Source organism: Oncorhynchus keta, chromosome 13, assembly GCF_023373465.1.
Source record: "Oncorhynchus keta strain PuntledgeMale-10-30-2019 chromosome 13, Oket_V2, whole genome shotgun sequence".
Lineage (NCBI taxonomy): Eukaryota > Metazoa > Chordata > Actinopteri > Salmoniformes > Salmonidae > Oncorhynchus > Oncorhynchus keta.
The window spans coordinates 29,557,896-29,577,294 of NC_068433.1; the positions used below are offsets into that span (position 1 = coordinate 29,557,896).

Here is a 19,399-nt window from a genome sequence, read left to right on the forward strand (position 1 = left end):
GGTTTTGTGTATAAATCCCCAGTGATGGGGTTTTGTGTATAAATGCCCAGTGATGGGGTTTTGTGTATAAATGCCCAGTGATGGGGTTTTGTGTATAAATGCCCAGTGATGGGGTTTTGTGTATAAATGCCCAGTGATGGGGTTTTGTGTATAAATGCCCAGTGATGGGGTTTTGTGTATAAATGCCCAGTGATGGTGTTTTGTGTATAAATGCCCAGTGATGGTGTTTTGTGTATAAATGCCCAGTGATGGTGTTTTGTGTATAAATGCCCAGTGATGGTGTTTTGTGTATAAATGCCCAGTGATGGTGTTTTGTGTATAAATGCCCAGTGATGGGGTTTGTGTATAAATGCCCAGTGATGGTGTTTTGTGTATAAATGCCCAGTGATGGTGTTTTGTGTATAAATGCCCAGTGATGGTGTTTTGTGTATAAATGCCCAGTGATGGTGTTTTGTGTATAAATGCCCAGTGATGGTGTTTTGTGTATAAATGCCCAGTGATGGTGTTTTGTGTATAAATGCCCAGTGATGGGGTTTTGTGTATAAATGCCCAGTGATGGTGTTTTGTGTATAAATGCCCAGTGATGGGGTTTTGTGTATAAATGCCCAGTGATGGGGTTTTGTGTATAAATGCCCAGTGATGGTGTTTTGTGTATAAATGCCCAGTGATGGGGTTTTGTGTATAAATGCCCAGTGATGGGGTTTTGTGTATAAATGCCCAGTGATGGGGTTTTGTGTATAAATGCCCAGTGATTCCCTGTGTTCGGCAGATCCCTTTTTATCCGTATAGCCTTTAGGCTGGTGTGCTCTGGAAGGATGAGAGCAAGGATGCGACAGTGTGGCTTCATCCAAACCCAGTGGAACTCTGTAAGTGTGCATGCGGCGTGAGTACCCCTCTCTCTCCCTCCAGATCCACTCTCGGTCTTCCTGAGCAGGCCTTCCTCAACTATGCACTTTTGTACTTGTTATTGAAAGCTGATATTGAATCTAACTATTGGATAGCCTGTTGTTCAAGTGTCAGCGCTGAAGATCATGTTTGATATGTGCAGACCGCTCCGATTGTGGACTATTTATGGTGATATTGATCTCATTTGCTGCAACAGAAAAGCATAATAATAAGGTCTTATCACGTCCATGCTTCACCTTTGATGTGAAGAACCTGTGTTTTGTTAATGTTTCGTTGTATTTAAGAGGTATCCGAGTGCCTCACCTCGTTAAACAAAGTGGCGTAGCGGCTACAAACTTCAACCTGTTACACAAGGTCATGAAAATGTCATCCCCCAAAACCACACCAAGAGCAATCAAAAGAGCAAAGCAACATGAACCACATATATGGTGGTAATGTAATAATTTGAGTGAGCATTATCAAGGAGTAACTGACAGTAATGACCAGGCTGTGCTGTAAAGGGCCAGGGTTAAAATAAGGGTCAACTGTGTATAGACTCAATAGGCTGAAGGGTGTAAATGTCCTATTCTCTGCCCTTCACACTCCTTTTTCCTACCTCCTTGACCCAGATTCCCCAGTGTTTGGCTGTGGAGGAGCAACACAATCCCGCTGACCCTCTAAGCATGCCATACCCGTACTGATCCCCTTGTAACATGCCCCAGAATACATTGGGAGGTGGCTGCCAAGGCCTTGGGATGTCTAGAAGAAGCCTTGGGATTGGAGGAGCTCAGTCAGGCTCTAAGCCTAAAACGATCCCTTTTTTTTTACGGTTCTAGGGTTTTGATCTTCTATGTTTCACATGTTATACATAGTAAAAACTGCAGGAAAATTATTAAAAACTGTGAGAAATTTATTGAGAGAACAGGAAATAATGATGGAGAGGTGTGTGGGGAAATGATGAAGAGAAAATGGGAGAATGGCAAGATGCAGTCTTGTGTATTCTGCTGTAAGACATCTCTCCATCACTAGCACAACAATCTATCTTATCACATGGTAAAATTGTGGACATTGCCACTCTGAAACCCAAACCCTTTATTATCTATTATTGTTTCGTTCGTACTGTGGAAAGACTTTGAGGAATGAGAACCTGGACCAGAAACAGAGACAATAGTTTACTGTGAGATCTGATCTGTATGACTATGAGTATATATATAGCTGCTTGTTCGGGGGGTTTATAAAGGGTTCTGTCAAATAGGGGTCAGTACACACAAGTAGAAGGAAGGGGAAGAGGAAACAACAGAGATAACTGACCCTGTATGGGGGGTGGAAGAGAAGACTGCAGTATAAAGATCACACACATTCTACAGCTGAGAGCCACTACAGATGCTTGAACACTGATACGACTATACTGTTCTGTTGTATTTCTCCACAGAAACCCGTGTCAAGTAAGTGACTTTAGGATTTTTTTTAGTGTGACAACAGATTTTACTGTTGTTTTTTTGTGGTATTTTTTCCTAGATGTATTGGTAAGCTGTAGGTAGGGAGACTGTTGGACATTTGTTGACATAAGCGATGGCTTTAGCTGGATCAAGCTTCCAAGGGGGCTTGGAGACTCTATGGAGACAAGATAAAGAATTGACGGGGGAAGGGCACAATATAGAGGCAGATCGAGAGGGAAAAGGGCATGCAAGGGAGTCAGTACAGTAAGACAGCTCTAGAGAGAGGGCTAGCTGAAAAAGAGGATGATAAGGTTCAAGAAGTGAAAGAAGAGCGGGCAGTTGATGGAGAGCAGAAAGGGGTGATAGATGATGTGGATACAACAAGGGTATACAGCAGAGACTCATATGCCAGGGAAATGTTCAAAGCCCTGGAGCAGCTCAGGGACTCGTCTCTCCTCACTGACCTGACTCTGAGCACTGAGAATGGACAGCGTCTCCACGCACACTCCCTTGTCCTGGCTGCTGTCAGCTCCCTGGTACATCACTCCCTAACACACCAGAGGCTTCCCAAGTGGGATGAAGATATGGAGAAGATGAGGGAGAGGAGAGATACAGACAGAGATATGAACATACAGACAGAGATATTCATCAGTCTGGGTTCTGAGGTGAGGTGTGTAGGGCTGGCAGGGGTGACCGAGTTTGCCTACACTGGTGCCATAGCAGCTCTGAACAGAGATTCACTGGCCCAGATACAGACTGCAGCTAAAACACTAGGGGTCCCCAGAGTTCTAGAACTCTGCAGGAAAGAGGAGGGGGAAATGAAGAAGGGAGTAGAGAAGAGGACTGAAGAAAAGAAGGTATCTGCTGAAGAACAGATGAAGCTCACTCTTCAGTCAATCAGACAGCTGTGGAAAGAGGGAGTGGGCTGTGATGTGGAGCTGGAGGTTGATGGGACATCATTCCATGGTTAGTAAACTGGTGTCAAAATACATCATGACTATGTACTGTACAATGATAGAGAAGACAATTCATTTATTTTTAGGTGGGAGCGTCCGAGATCAAGCTAAATAACCCATGCATGCTTATAATAGTAATAATATTGATTTTTAGCATATAATAAGATTATTTTAAATAATAATAGGATGATATATAATATATTAATATTACTAATATATTAATATATAAAAACATTATGTTATAATGAGAAAATATATAAATTAAATATAAATGTTGTTTATATTTTTGTAATAATTGTTGTGGACTCGTCCGGGATCAACAAAATAAAATTATGTTAACTTCAAATATTCCTACTTTCTGTCTTAAATCTGAATTCAGAAGAGTCATGATAAACCAGATGGGGAGGTAGTCTATTTATGAGCTACCTGATTATAATAAGGATGATAACATCAATAATCCATTTCCTCTTCTCTCTCCTGTCTCCTCCAAGTCCACAAAGTGCTCATGGCTGCCAGTAGTGACTTCTTCCGGGGAATGTTCACCAGCGGGATGAAGGAATCCCAGCAGCCCTGTGTGGCCCTTCCCTTCCTGGAGGCTGCTGAGCTGGAGGCCATGATTGGCTGCTCCTACAGTGGGTCCCTCCCCCTCAGCTGGGGGCGTGTCTTTGAGATGACCTGTACCGCCCTCCAGCTCCAGTTCCAGCCCGCCCTCTCGCTGTGCCTCAACTTCCTGGAACAGGAAATCGATGCTCACTCCTGCCTGGACGTGGCCTCCTTCGCTGAGGCTTATGGGATGCCGGAACTCCTCGAAGTGGCAAACAGTTTTGTCCTGAGACACTTCCAAAACGTGGCAGCCACCCCTAAATTTCAAGACCTGCCAGCCAAGAAGCTTAGAAGATATCTGAAAAGCGATTCCCTCTTTGTGTCCTCTGAGCTTGTCGTCTTCAAGGCTGTGGTGGCTTGGATCGAGGCGTGTCCCAGCAAAAGGCTTAAACTCACCAAAGAGCTGATGAAGAAAGTATACTTTCCCCTCATGAACGTCAAGGAGTTCAATGAAGTTAAAACCACAAAACTGTGGTCTGAACGCAACACGGAAGGTCTCTACCTGACTATACTGGAGGACTTTCACTCTCATCACGTTGCACCTCGAACCCTGTGCAGGGTTTACTTGCCAAAGGACAGTCTAGTCTTGGTGGGTGGAGATCAGATCTCTGCCGACTTTAGCCGCCGATCTCCCAGCCGAGAACTGTGGTTCGGAAACTCTCTGAGGAACTACACAGGCATTGTAAAGAATGTGGAATGGAGGTTGCTTGGCGAGATGCCAAAGCCACCAAGGCTAAGTCACGAGGTGGCGGTACTCACAGGGAAGTTGTACGTGGTCGGGGGACAGAGTTATGAAGGCACACTTGACGTTTTCAACTCGACCTACAGGTGAGATAAGACGCTTTGGGTTTGTATCTACTAACCAATGAGTCTTTTAGGTATGACATGTTTTATATTTTTATGTTTTTACATGATTTTCTTCCTTCATCTCTCATTCTTTATTGTCTTTCAGATATGATCCGCTTCAGAACCTCTGGGAGAGGTTGGCTGACTTGCATAAGACAAGGTGCAACTTTTCCATGGTTGTGCTGGACAGGATGATATATGCCATTGGAGGGGACATTGATCCAGAAACTAACCTGGATAGTGTGGAGCGCTACTGTCCAAACACAGATACCTGGAGGTAGGTTTTTTTTTTGGTAACTCAAAAGAGAATGGTAACACAGAATTGCTTGCAGTAGTTAATGTTCCATTGGAGATTTAAGTAAAACGTTGTTTCTTTGTTGCTATCATTACCAACTTTGGCCTTCCCTGTTAGCTTTTCGCGACCCTTGGATATGACATTGAGCTGCCATGCTGCCACAATGTTGGATGGAAAGATTTTCATCTCAGGGGGGTTGGACTGCAGGCACCAGTGTCGAGTATCTATGTTTCTGTACCACCCTGAGAGAGGAACCACCTACCTGGCCGAGATGAGCCAACCTCGAGCCCGTCACTGCATGGAGACTTTAAACGGCAATCTTTACGTGGCAGGAGGTGTCACTGTTGATGAAAACATGACGTCTATCGACCAGCTGGCCTGTGAGGTCTATGACTCGGTTAGTGACCTTTGGAGTGCTCTCACACCCCTGGCCGTCCCCCATGTTGGAGCAGCCTCTGTGGTTCTGGAGGGGATGCTCTATGTGCTGGGAGGATACTGCCAAGAGGACTACAGAGAGACCAGACTGGTTCATCGTTATGATCCCACCATCCAATTTTGGGAGAATATGGGCGAGATGCCAGGACCCAACACTGACATACGAGCCTGTTTGCTGCACCTACCCAACCACTTAAGACAATGACACATCACTATAAATCCCATAAGACTACACTACATTTGTCAGGGAACAGAAACGGAACCGGGAATGAAAGTGAGTCATAGTGTTCTGGAACAGAACCGTTATTTTAAACGCATGGGGCTGGATATTAACGTTTTTTATGTTCCGGGTATTTTTTTCAAGTCCCACAAAAATACGCAACAAAGCATATTTTGAATCCTTGTACTGCTGTGAACACAGAAGCTTGTTACCTAGTGTATGAATTTTATGAATAATTACTAAATTATGTTTACATTTAACGTAGAACTATAACTAACAGAATTCTACCCTGTCTCTGTATAATGATAAATAATGTTTGTCCTTTAGAAAGAGGGACTATTAGCAGGCAAGGAACTGTGGCAGACAAATTGTGATTTACCATCACCAAATGGACAGGCTGAAATCAACACCAACGAGCGATGGAGAGGAACCACTATCACTGCTATGCCATCCTGAGTTCAGCAAGCCAGACAATTGGGCATTTCAGCAGTATATTAGAGCATGTCCAATTCGTGAAGGTTAAATGCCCATTGTTATACATTGGAAATGGACAGTTTACATTTGTACATTTCCAATGTATTTAATGAGGATTTGCCATTACCAAATGAACTTGCTTAAATCAACACCAACGAGCGAGGGAGAGGAACCAGTATCACTGCTAGGGCATCTCGAGTTCAACAAGCCAGACAATTGGGCATTTCAGCAATATATAACAGCATGTCTAATTCATGATGGTAAATGCCCACTAATGTATTGCTAATGGACAGTGTTCAATACACATAATACATTGCCAGTCTTAACATGTTATACTGCAGTTGGACAGTGTCCATTGCTAATATATAGCAATTGGACAGTGTCCATTACACATATGCTATATTACCAGTGTGAACATTCTCTTCTGCAAGTTGACAGTGTCCATTGCCAATGTATATTCATAAGGACTTCACATTACGAAACGGACATGCTGAATCAACATCAACGAGAAATTCTGACTTCTTATGACTTCGTATGATCAAACTTGACAAATAGACCTTCTAGGTTGATTCAGGGCTTAACTTCTTCGATATAGGGGGCGCTCTTTTAATTTTGGGATAAAAAAACGTTCCCATTTTAAACAAGATATTTTGTCACGAAAAGATGCTCGACTATGCATATAATTGACAGCTTTGGAAAGAAAACAAGAAGATATTATCTGTGAGTGCCACAGAACTGATGCTACAGGCGAAACCAAGATGAAATTTCAAACAGGAAATGCCCCAGATTTTGAAGGCGCTGTGTTCCAATGTCTCCTTATATGGCTGTGAATGCGCAAGGAATGAGCCTACACTTTCTGTCGTTTCCCCAAGGTGTCTGCAGCATTGTGACGTATTTTCTAGGCATATCATTGGAAGATTGACCATAAGAGACTACATTTACCAGGTGCTCGCTTGGTGTCCTCCGTTGCAATTATTGCGTAATCTCCAGCTGCGTGTATTTTTCCATTTGCTTCAGAGGAGAAACCCAACTGCCACGAATGACTTATCATCGAATAGATATGTGAAAAACACCTTGAGGATTGATTCTAAACAACGTTTGCCATGTTTCTGTCGATATTATGGAGTTCATTTGGAAAAAAGTTTGGCGTTGTAATGACTGAATTTTCTGGTTTTTTTCTTGGCCAAACTTGATGAACAAAACGGAGCGATTTCTCCTACACAAATAATGAACATTTGCTATCTAACTGAGAGTCTCCTCATTGAAAACATCCGAAGTTCTTCAAAAGTAAATTATTTTATTTGAATGCTTTTCTTGTTTTTGTGAAAATGTTGTATCAATACTCTTACACAAATGCTTGTGTAGCTATGGTTGAAAAGCATATTTTGAAAATCTGAGATGACAGTGTTGTTAAAACCTATTAATCCTACCCCCTACTTTTTCGAACATTCTGTTAAAAATCGCGCAACATTTCAGCGTCCTGCTACTCATGCCAGGAATATAGTATATGCATATGATTAGTATGTGTGGATAGAAAACACTGTGACGTTTCTAAAACTGGTTAAATCACAGAATATATAACTATAACAGAACGTGCGTTTCATCGAAAAGCGCAAGAAAATCTGATCACTGAAAACTGGAAAATATATCAATGCGCCACTTGCATGTATTGTTGAATGGAAACTTGTTTTGGATGAGAAATATCCGGACATGATTTGAAGACGTGGAGCTATTGAATACACATCGCCCCGTGATCAATTTGATAGATTATTAACGTTTACTAATACCTAAAGTTGCATTACAAAAGTATTTCTAAGTGTTTTGTGAAAGTTTATCGTCGACTTTTTTCATTTAAAAAAATTACGTTGCGTTTTAAAACGCTGTTTTTTCCTTGATCACACAGTCTTCATAGATCGATATCTAGGCTATATATGGACCGATTTAATCGAAAAAAAGACTCAATAGTGATGTTTATGGGATATCTTGGAGTGCCAACAAAGAAGATCGTCAAATGTAATGAATGTTTTATATTTTATTTCTGCGTTTTGTGTAGCGCCGACTATGCTAATTATTTTGTTTGCGTCCCCTTCGGGTCTTTTGGGGTGTTGCATGCTATCAGATAATAGCTTCTCATGCTTTCGCCGAAAAGCATTTTAAAAATCTGACTTGTTGGCTGGATTCACAACGAGTGTAGCTTTAATTCAGTACCCTGCATGTGTGTTTTAATGAATGTTTGAGTTTTAACGAGTGCAATTAGCATTTAGCGTAGCGCATTTGCATTTCCAGATGTCTAAATGGGACGCATGCGTGCCGGGTCGACGTAAGAGGTTAACAAAAAGCTAAGCTTGTGAGCCAATATATTTATTTCATTTCATTTGCGATTTTCATGAATAGTTAACGTTGCGTTATGGTAATGAGCTTGAGGCTATGATTACGCTCCCAGCATACATCTGGTAAGTAAATAGGCCATCTCAACATTATATATGCTATTTGCACATGGTTCACTGACTTTTGGGTTTGGAAGCCAACTTCCTATGATCATATATGTATGGCAAATGGCCATAACATCCCGATTTAGTACTTTCAATGCTTATGTATGCCATTTGGACATTTCCTATGGCATTTGGACATGGTTTATTTACTTTTGGGTTCGGAAGCCGACTTCCTATTGGGCATATATGGCAAATGGACATAAAATCCTGATTTAGTACTTTCAATACTTATATATGTCACTTGTGGGCGGCAGGTAGCCTAGTGGTTAGAGCATTGGGCCAGTAACTGACTTGCTGTGATCACATATGCCTTATGGACAAACAAGCACACAATCTGTGTACATACAGTTCCTACATATGTATAATTGACAAAAAAATATATTTTTTTGTGTCCAAAACGCACCTTTTACGAGGTTTAACATTTTTTTTTTTTAAATCTGATTTTGAAGATTTCACCCTTGAGACCTGAATTTCTGACCATTTCCCATATAGAATCCTGCGGTGGAGCGCGCTTGCCCCCTTTGGGATTTTTGGTTAATTACACCCGACATTTGCCATGGTCCACATGCAATATGTTTTGGACCAATTGCCCCCCAATTGAGTGGTATTTGCGATTGTGTATATGTTTTGCCCAATACCAATAAGTATAATTAGAATTGAACTTCACCAAGCCAGAGGGCCTCACAAGGCATCACCTGCATTCTAGTCCCTCGTTTTACACATTAACCTCACCAGTCCTACTATAATCAACCCAGTACCACGGATCTGAACTTTTGGTTGCCCGCAACTGGCTAATTAACAATTATGTCCAAGGATATCTCACTTAAGAACACTGTTATCAACTCAACTCAGTCCTGCTAGTTACCTCAGCTGTGGCCCTCTTAAGGAAAACCTTGCTCTAGGAGTACCCTCAACAGGGGCTTTTGTTAATTATTAATTTAAAATATATACATTTTCATCTCTTATTGATAGATTAGATTGTCCAAGCTCACCTCTCTCAGTACTATGTTCCCTGCCAGATGAACTCATTACCCAACATTGGAAGAATTTGGGCAAGATGCCCGGACACAACACAGACATACGAGCCTGTCTGCTTCGCCTGCCCAACCACTTAAGACAATGAGAAAAGGAACTTTAGAGGGTGAGATAGAGGTTGGGGTCCAATTTAATTTATAATTCCAAATTAGATTCCGGAAATCAAGCAGGAAGTGGAGAATTTACTTGGAATTGAATTGATATTGCAGCAATTTTCAGAAAACGGAATTGCAATTAATTTGGAATTTAGGCTGTCTGACCTGGGATTTAATTGACATTGAAGGAGAAAATCATCCTTGGAATAGAATTGGAATTTGTGGAATTGATCCCAAACCTTGTTATGACTATACAACACAACAACACAGAGGAGCTTGGCTGCCATTAATCTACAGGTGAGAGAAAATGTATTGTATGCCAGAAATTAGTCTGATTCTTTATCACTGATATAATTTTTTGACTGAAAATGGTAAAGATGTGTGTTGATATTATTAAATACCTTATGACCTTACAAATAGCCTGATTTGCATTCAGAAGTAAATACTGTACACTGTAATATTATTCTGCTTATGTAATTGTAGGCATTTGCTAGTTCTTAAACTCGTTCTCACAGTGATGAAATCATGAACAGAATTTGGAAAAGCCAAAATTTGGAAACAAATGAAAGTCCAATAGGAGAGAGAGAGACAACGAGAGCAAAAGAGCAAGTTCAAGTCAGCCAGCCAATGAGCACCAATATCCATGTGTCTGGCGTTAATGATCAACTGTAGCCCTATTCACTCAGTATTTACAAAGCTTCTCAGAGTAAAAGTACTGAGCAGGGGTTGATTTTCCCTCTTAGATCATAGCGAATAAGATTACTAAGGAAACGCTGAGAGCTACTCCACTCTCCCGAGAGGATAATGAAAATGATGATGAAGAGGACGGCTACTGGCTGGCTGGTCTTGCTGGGCTACGTGTGTCTGGCTCAAGAAGAGGAGGTCTTGGGTTCTGTGGTAAATATCTACACTGAACTGAAGGAGCTTAGGTCTTTGGTGGGAGAGCTGAGTACTAAGCTCCATACAGCAGAGGCAGACCTGAAAGAGCAGAGAGCTATGGTGGATAAGCTGAATAAAGAGAGAGAAGGTACAGTAAATTGTAAATATCAATGAATGAGTATTTATAAGCAGACATTTCTAAAGCATTTATAAACATGTACTCAATCAAATCAATCCAATTTATTTCTAAAGCCTTTTTTTGCATCAGCAGATGTCATCAAAGTGCAATACAGAAACCCAGCCTAAAATCCCTAGAAAGGCAGGAATTTAGGATGAAACCTAGAGGCTCTGAGGAGTGGCCAGTCCTCTTCTGGCTGTGCCGGGTGGAGATTATGAGAGTACATGGCCTTTTAAGGCCAGATTGTTCTTCAAGATGTTCATAGATGACCAGCAGGGTCAAATAATTATCAGTGGTTGTAGAGGGTGCAACATTTCCGTACCTCAGGAGTAAATGTCAGTTGGCTTTTCATAGCCGAGCATTCAGATGTCGAGACAGCGGGTGCTGTAGAGAGAGCGAGAGAGTTGCAAACAGCACGTCAGGTGAAAAGGTCAGGGTTCCCTAGCAGCATGCAGAACAGTTGAAACTGGAGCAGCAGCACAACCAAGTGGACTGGGGACAGCCAGGAGTCATCAGGCCATGTAGTCCGGACATGATCCTAGGGCTCAGGTCCTCAGGATTAGCTTATTATCATGAAAATGCATATAAAGTGTTACCCAATACTTTACAGGTCAACGTATATAAATGTATATAAGTGTATATAAATGTATATAAGTGTATATAAATGTGTATATAAAGTGTTACCCAATGCTTAACAGGTCAATAATGCTCACAAATAAGAAAGTCCTCTTCTTGCTCCTCCCCTTACTCCTTTTTTCTACCAATGCGCGAGTTTGTTTTGCATCGGGTGGGCGGAGTTTGCTCATTTTAGACCATTCCATTAGTCCTAAAGTGAAATCTCCACCCACCTGGGGCATCAGGCCATGCAAAACGAACTTGCCCGTTGTTAGAGATGATGATGTTCTCATTGCTGTGTTGTTGTTGATTGATGTTGTTGTTGTTGTTGCTACTATCTTTGCTGGCAGAGCAACCCAAGGTAGCCTTCTCAGCAGCCTTGCTGTCGCCTGAAAGTAAACACCATGGGCCCATCGACGCAGAGACTAACCTCATTTTCGGAAAGGTCCTGACCAACATTGGCAGTGCATACAACCCAATCACAGGTCTCGCACTGAACATACTGTATCTACATCATTATGTATAACAGGGGTGGTCAAAAAGGGCCAATGAGGTGCAGGTCATTTTCCCCAGCCAGTCATGACACATCTCATTCAACTAATCAATTATTTTCAATAAATACTTTTGATTTGTTGAATCGGGTGTGTTACTGCTTGGCTAGAACAAAAGCCTGCACCATTAGGGTTCCTTTGTGCGTACGACTGGTCCACCTGATTTAAGCCTCTAGTAGCAATGGCTAAATGCTACCACTATTTATCGACTCCTTCTATGCCTCAGGTGTCTTCACAGCGCCAGTGAGAGGGGTCTACTACTTCAGATTTTCTGGAAATGGCTTTGCAGGCCATGACATGGGTCTGAGCATATTCAAGGATGGCCAAAGGATGATGTCTGTGTACGAATACCAATCCAGTGGAGAACAGAATGACCATGCGTCCAATGGAGTCACACTGCAGTTGGAGAAGGGCGAAGGGGTCTACATGAGCCTGTGGATCAACACATGGGTCTTCATCGATGGGCGATATGACTACTGCTCCTTCAGTGGCTTCCTGCTCTTTCCTATGTGAAGCAGACAGCACAATGTCACATTTTCCTCTATCATGAGATAAAACCCGATGCAGAAAATATATATATATATATTTTCCTCTATCATGAGATAAAACCCGATGCAGAAAAAAAATATATATATATATATATATATATATCCTGTTTTGAAGATGTTTATATCGGTCTGATAATACAGGACTAGTAAAGACGCAATCGTCCCACCTGGCCAATAGCCAGGGAAAATGCAGAGCGCCAAATTCAAATAAAATACTATAAAAAACAAACTTTCATGAAATCACACATGTAAGATACCAAATTAAAGCTACACGTGTTATGAATCCAGCCAACATGTCACATTTCAAAAGGCTTTTCTGAGAAAGCAAACAATGCTATTATCTGAGGGTAGCACCTCAGTCAGTATACAAAGTGAGAGAACATATTTCAACCCTGCAGGTGCGACACAAAAGCAGAAATAAAAATATAAATCATGCCTTACCTTTGACGAGCTTCTTTTGTTGGCACTCCAATATGTCCCATAAACATCACAAATGGTCCTTTTGTTAAGTCCGTCCATATATATCCAAAATGTCAATTTATTTGGCGCGTTTGATCCAGGAAAACACTTGAGCAACGTCACTACAAAATATCTCAAAAGTTACCTGTAAACTTTGCCCAAACATTTCAAACTACTTTTGTAATACAACTTTAGGTATTTTTAAAGTAAATAATCGATAAAATTGAAGACGGGATGATCTGTGTTTAATACAAAAGAAAACAAACTGACGCTACTTTTCTAGTCACGCACATCTATCAAACAGTACACTTCAAGTGACCCTCATTCAAGATGGCCGTGCTTCTTCATTACACAAAGGAAAACCTCAACCAATTTCTAAAGACAGGTGACATCCAGTGGAAGCGGTAGGAACTGCAAGCAAGTCCCTTAGAAATCTGGTTTCCCAATAAAAACTCAATGAAAAGAGAGTGACCTCAACAAAACAAATCTGAATGGTTTGTCCACGGGTTACGCATGCTACATAAGTTTTGTTATACTCACAGACATGATTCAAACAGTTTTAGAAACTTCAGTGTTTTCTATCCAAATATACTAATAGTATGCATATACACTGCTCCAAAAATAAAGGGAACACTAAAATAACACATCCTAGATCTGAATGAATGAAATATTCTTATTAAATACTTTTTTCTTTACATAGTTGAATGTGCTGTGACAACAAAATCACACAGAAATTATCAATGGAAATCAAATTTATCAACCCATGGAGGTCTGGATTTGGAGTCACACTCAAAATGAATGTGGAAAACCACAATACAGGCTGATCCAACTTTGATGTAATGTTCTTAAAACAAGTCAAAATGAGGCTCAGTAGTGTGTGTGGCCTCCACATGCCTGTATGACCTCCCTACAACGCCTGGGCATGCTCCTGATGAGGTGGCGGGTGGTCTCCTGAGGGATCTCCTCCCAGACCTGGACTAAAGCATCCGCCAACTCCTGGACAGTCTGTGGTGCAACGTGGCATTGGTGGATGGAGCGAGACTTGATGTCCCAGATATGCTCAATTGGATTCAGGTCTGGGGAATGGGCGGGCCAGTCCATAGCATCAATGCCTTCCTCTTGCAGGAACTGCTGACACACTCCAGCCACATGAGGTCTAGCATTGTCTTGCATTAGGAGGAACCCAGGGCCAACCGCACCAGCATATGGTCTCACAAGCTGTCTGAGGATCTCATCTCGGTACCTAATGGCAGTCAGGCTACCTTTGGCGAGCACATGGAGGGCTGTGCGGCCCCCCAAAGAAATGCCACCCCACACCATGACTGACCAACCGCCAAACCGGTCATGTTGGAGGATGTTGCAGGCAGCAGAACGTTCTCCACGGCGTCTCCAGACTCTGTCACATGTGCTCAGTGTGAACCTGCTTTCATCTGTGAAGAGCACAGGGCGCCAGTGGCAAATTTGCCAATCTTGGTGCTGCACGGTGTTGGGCTGTACGCACAACCCCCACCTGTGGACGTCGGGCCCTCATACCACCCTCATGGAGTCTGTTTCTGAGCGTTTGAGCAGACACATGCACATTTGTGGCCTGCTGGAGGTCATTTTGCAGGGCTCTGGCAGTGCTCCTCCTTGCACAAAGGCGGAGGTAGCGGTCCTGCTGCTGGGTTATTGCCCTCCTATGGCCTCCTCCACATCTCCTGATGTACTGGCCTGTCTCCTGGTAGCGCCTCCATGCTCTGGACACTACGCTGACAGATACAGCAAACCTTCTTGCCACAGCTCGCATTGATTTGCCATGGATGAGCTGCACTACCTGAGCCACTTGTGTGGGTTGTAGACTCCGTCTCATGCTACCACTAGAGTGAAAGCACCGCCAGCATTCAAAAGTGACCAAAACATCAGCCAGGAAGCATAGGAACTGAGATGTGGTCTGTGGTCACCACCTGCAGAACCACTCCTTTATTGGGGGATGTCTTGCTAATTGCCTATAATTTCCAACTATTGTCTATTCCATTTGCACAACAGCATGTGACATTTATTGTCAATCAGTGTTGCTTCCTAAGTGGACAGTTTGATTTCACAGAAGTGTGATTGACTTGGAGTTACATTGTGTTGTTTAAGTGATCCCTTTATTATTTTGAGCAGTGTATTATCATCTGGGGATGAGAAGCAGGCAGTGGAATTTGGGCATGCTTTTCATCCAAAATTCCAAATGCTGCCCCGTATCCTCGAGAAGTTCTAAGTCTGATAAGTATCTGTACAAAAGAGATGATCTGAATATACTTGTGGAATATAAAAATACTTGCTTGATATATGTTTTCCAGTTTCTTTTAATACTTATTGCAACTTATTTCTATGTGAAAACTGAAATGGACTATTCATTTCTATGGGAAAACTGAAATGGTCTATTCATTCCTTTTCAGTAGAAAAATATCCAGAGCAACTTACTGTAAGTAGTGAGTGCATACATTTTCTTCATACTGGTCACCCTTTGGAATTGAACCCACAGCCCTAGCATTGCAAGCACCATGCTCTACCAACTGAGCCACATCATCACATTGCATAATCACAAACCACTTGATGTCTCAATGTACTGAATTATCATATTGTGCATTGTTTTTCTTCATGGTGATTAAAATTTACAGGCACAAATCTAGATGACCAGCCTATGTAAAATAGAGTATGCGCTGACCAACTAGCAAATGTCTTCACTCACATTTTCAACCTCTCCCGGTCTGAGTCTGTAAGATTAACATGTTTCGAGCAGACCACCTTAGTCCCTGTGCCCAAGAACACTAAGGTAACCTGCCTAAATGACTACCGACCAGAGCACTCATGTCTGTAGCCATGAAATGCTTTGAAAGGCTGGTCATGGCTCACATCAACACCATTATCCCAGAAACCCTAGACCCACTCCAATTTGCATACCAACAGATCCACAGATGATGCAATCTCCATTGCACTCCACACTGCCCTTTACACCCGGACAAAAGGAACACCTATGTGAGAATACTATTTATTGACTACAGCTCAGCGTTCAACACCATAGTGCCCTCAAAGCTGATCACTAAGCTATGGACCCTGGGACTTAACACCTCCCTCTGCAACTGGATCCTGGACTCCCTGACGGGCCGCCCCCAGGTGGAGAGGGGTAGGTAACAACATATCTGCCACGCTGATCCTCAACACGGGGTCCCTCAGGGGTGCGTACTCAGTACCTTCCTGTACTCCCTGCTCACTCATGACTGCATGGCCAGACATGACTCCAAAAACACCATTAAGTATGATGATGACACAACAGTGGTAGGCCTGATCAACCAAAAACCACGAGACAGACTATAGAAAGGAGGTCAGAGACCTGACCGTGTGGTGCCAGGACAACAACCTCTCCCCTCAACATGATCAAGACAAAGGAGATGATTGTGGACTACAAGAAAAGGAGGACCGAGCATGCCCCCATTCTCATCGACGGGGCTGTAACCTGTGGAGCAGGTTGAGTGCTACAAGTTCCTTGGTGTCCACATCAACAAACTAACATAGCCTAAGCACACCAAGACAGTCGTGAAGAGGGCATGACAAAACCTATTCCCCTCAGGAGACTGAAAACATTTGGCATGGGTCCTCAGATCCTCAAAAGGTTCTACAGCTGCACCATCAAGAGCATCCTGACTGGTTGCATCACTGCTTGGTATGGCAACTGCCTGGTATGGCATGTCAGAGGAAGACCCTAAAAATGGTCAGACTCCAGCCACCCTAGTCATAGACGGTTCTCTCTGCTACCACATGGCAAGCGGTACCGGTGCGCCAAGTCTAGGTCCAAGAGGCTTCTAAACAGCTTCTACCCCCAAGCCATAAGACTCCTGAACATCTAATCAAATGGCTACCCAGACAATTTGCATTGCCCCCCTCCCTCTGCTGCTGCTCTCGGTTTATCTATGCATAGCCACTTTAATAACTCTACCTTCATGTACATATTACCTCCATTACATCGACTAACTATTTCCCGCACATTAACCCTGTGCATAACCTTCTATTGGTATTTTACTGCTGCTCTTTAATTGTTTTATTTTTTTGGCAGTATTTTATTAAGGGCTTGTAAGTAAGCATTTCACTGTTAGGTCTACACATGTTGTATTCGGCGCATGTGACAAATACACATTTATTTGATGTGTCCGTAAGGCACTGAAGTAATACTGTAAAAAATGTGGCAAAGAAATTAACTTTTTTGTCCTGAATACAAAGCCTTATGTTTGGGGAAAATCCAACACACATCACTTAGTACAAGCTCTTCATGTTTTAAAAATGCATCATGTTATGGTTATGCTTGTCATTGGCAAAGACTAGGGAGTTAAAATAATAATTATGGACAGTTAAGTCCATAAGAGGACAGTTAAGCACAGTCCTCTGGGAAAATTTGGTTCAGTCTGCATTCCAACAGACACGGGGAGACAAATTCACCTTTCAGCAGGACAATCACCTAAAACACAAGGCCAAATATACACTGGAGTTGCTCACCAAGATGACAATAAATGCTCCTGAGTGACCTCGTTGAAGTTTTGACTTAAATCGTCTTGAACAGTTATGGCAAGGCTTAAAGTTGCGCTATGCAGAAATCACTCTGCCATTTCCTGGTTGCTAAAACTCTAATAGTTTGCCTAATTTAAGTTTATGTGAAAACATGTGCTAGTATAGAGAATCATTGTACCATCTAAAAACCGCTGTGAAAAATATTTTCATAACCAAATTTTGTTGTTGTTTCAGCTGTTTGAAGCTGGTGTACAAACCGAAAGTAAAAGACGCAAAAACAAACATTAAGAAGGGTAAGCATAGAAATAGCACACATAGAAGAGATCTGCTGCTTCTTAGACTTGCTTTAAAGAAGAATGATCGATCTATAACTCTTGTATTTGAATTTGGTCGGTTTGCCCAAAAAAGTTATATATTGGCACTTTAAAAATGATCAACAACCAACTTGATAGAGCTTGGAGAATTGTTTAAAGAATAGTGGGCAATTAATTGTACAATCCAGGTGTGCAAAGCTTTTAAGAGATTTATTCAGAAAGACTGTAATCGTTGCCAAATGTGATTTTAATATGCATTGACTCAGGGAGTTGAATACTTCTCTAATCAAGATTGTTTTATTTTCCATTTATAATAAAAAAGAAGTTAGCATTTGAGAATTGAGTGAAGTGAGAATTATATAAAATTAGGCACATTGGGAACACTTGTTTATAACTAGGCCTCTAAAAATGCTTACAAATGTTTATAAATGATAATAAAGGGTCACTATTAGCTGAACATGATGAGATACTCTGGTTTGGTCATCATGTCTGCTAGTTGTTCACTAGACTGTCATAGCAGTCAGTGGGTCTGTGGTGGAGCGAGGAGGGGTAAACTTTATGGTGGAGTAACCCAGGGTATAGCTCCCTGGGTAACTCAGGACACGTGCCACGTAAATACAACTGTGGCCAGCACCATCAGTAGGGGTATGTGGGATTGCATTCACAGAAAAATACACACCCAGTCCATATGTTGCTGCTAAACAAAGCAAGAAAAAGTGTTGAGCCAGAGTCTGTTAATAAATTAATAAAGGTCAATATAAAATGTAAACCTTGTGCGATAAATTATTTTAAAAACAGACATTACTCTGTTCATCACCATAACAAACACACTGCTCATGGCATTGTAAAAAAATAATGTATTGCAATAGCAATACCACTAATTAGCGAGTCTCCTGTTTAATTAATTCCTTTCATTGGCATCACAGGTGGTTGCTGCTGTCCCGTGGTAGTTTCTTTTCTCCATCTCACCTGGCCCACTCTTGGCCCGGAGTTCACTCAATGCGTACTCCTGCCACAGAAATACATTTTGCACACGCTCGATCTGACAAAGAGGCAATGTTTCCAGAACAGATCAACACCTTAAAGGAATACTTCAAGATATTATAATGAAGCCTTTATTTACATCCCCAGTGTCAGATTAACTTGTGGATACCATTCTTATGTCTCTGCATGCAGTTTGAAGGAAGTTGCTAACTAGCGTTAGCGCAATTGCTAGCTAGTATTAGCGCAATGACTGGAAGTCTATGGTAAATGCTAGTATGCTAGGAGATACGATTGACTTCCAGTCATTGTGCTAACGCTACTTAACACTGGCTCATGAAATTACCTCCAACTTTCTTCATACTGGGTGCAGAGACATAAAAATGGTATCCATGAGTTCATCTGACTATGGGGAAGTAGATAAAGGGCTTCATTGCATAAATCCCGAAGTATCCCTTTAAACACAACAGTATACAAGAGTAAACTATTGCTCTGGGAGTGCAGAGCCGCCAGGGACCTGTGGAAGGAAGCAGGCCCCCTGATCTCCTCGTGTCTGCCAGCAGGGGAGGACC

At 42.0% G+C, this 19,399-nt stretch overlaps 3 protein-coding genes across 3 annotated transcripts; all 3 read left to right on the forward strand.

Moving 5' to 3' along the window:
* The first annotated feature begins 2,174 nt into the window (after window positions 1–2,174).
* LOC127906868 (uncharacterized) lies at window positions 2,175–3,295 on the forward strand. The gene has a single exon (XM_052460679.1). It carries the CDS (start codon window positions 2,570–2,572, stop codon window positions 3,293–3,295), a length of 726 nt encoding a protein of 241 aa, XP_052316639.1. The 5' UTR covers window positions 2,175–2,569.
* A 488-nt stretch (window positions 3,296–3,783) lies between these two features.
* On the forward strand, window positions 3,784–10,345 carry LOC118375093 (kelch-like protein 33). Its single transcript, XM_035761588.2, has 3 exons — window positions 3,784–4,711; window positions 4,836–5,006; window positions 5,142–10,345. Exons 1-3 carry the CDS (start codon window positions 3,786–3,788, stop codon window positions 5,662–5,664), a joined length of 1,620 nt encoding a protein of 539 aa, XP_035617481.1. The 5' UTR covers window positions 3,784–3,785; the 3' UTR covers window positions 5,665–10,345.
* A 130-nt stretch (window positions 10,346–10,475) lies between these two features.
* Window positions 10,476–12,865, forward strand: LOC118375094 (complement C1q-like protein 2). The gene is made up of 3 exons (XM_035761589.2): window positions 10,476–10,802; window positions 11,798–11,932; window positions 12,225–12,865. Exons 1-3 carry the CDS (start codon window positions 10,580–10,582, stop codon window positions 12,509–12,511), a joined length of 645 nt encoding a protein of 214 aa, XP_035617482.1. The 5' UTR covers window positions 10,476–10,579; the 3' UTR covers window positions 12,512–12,865.
* Window positions 12,866–19,399: the final 6,534 nt, after the last annotated feature.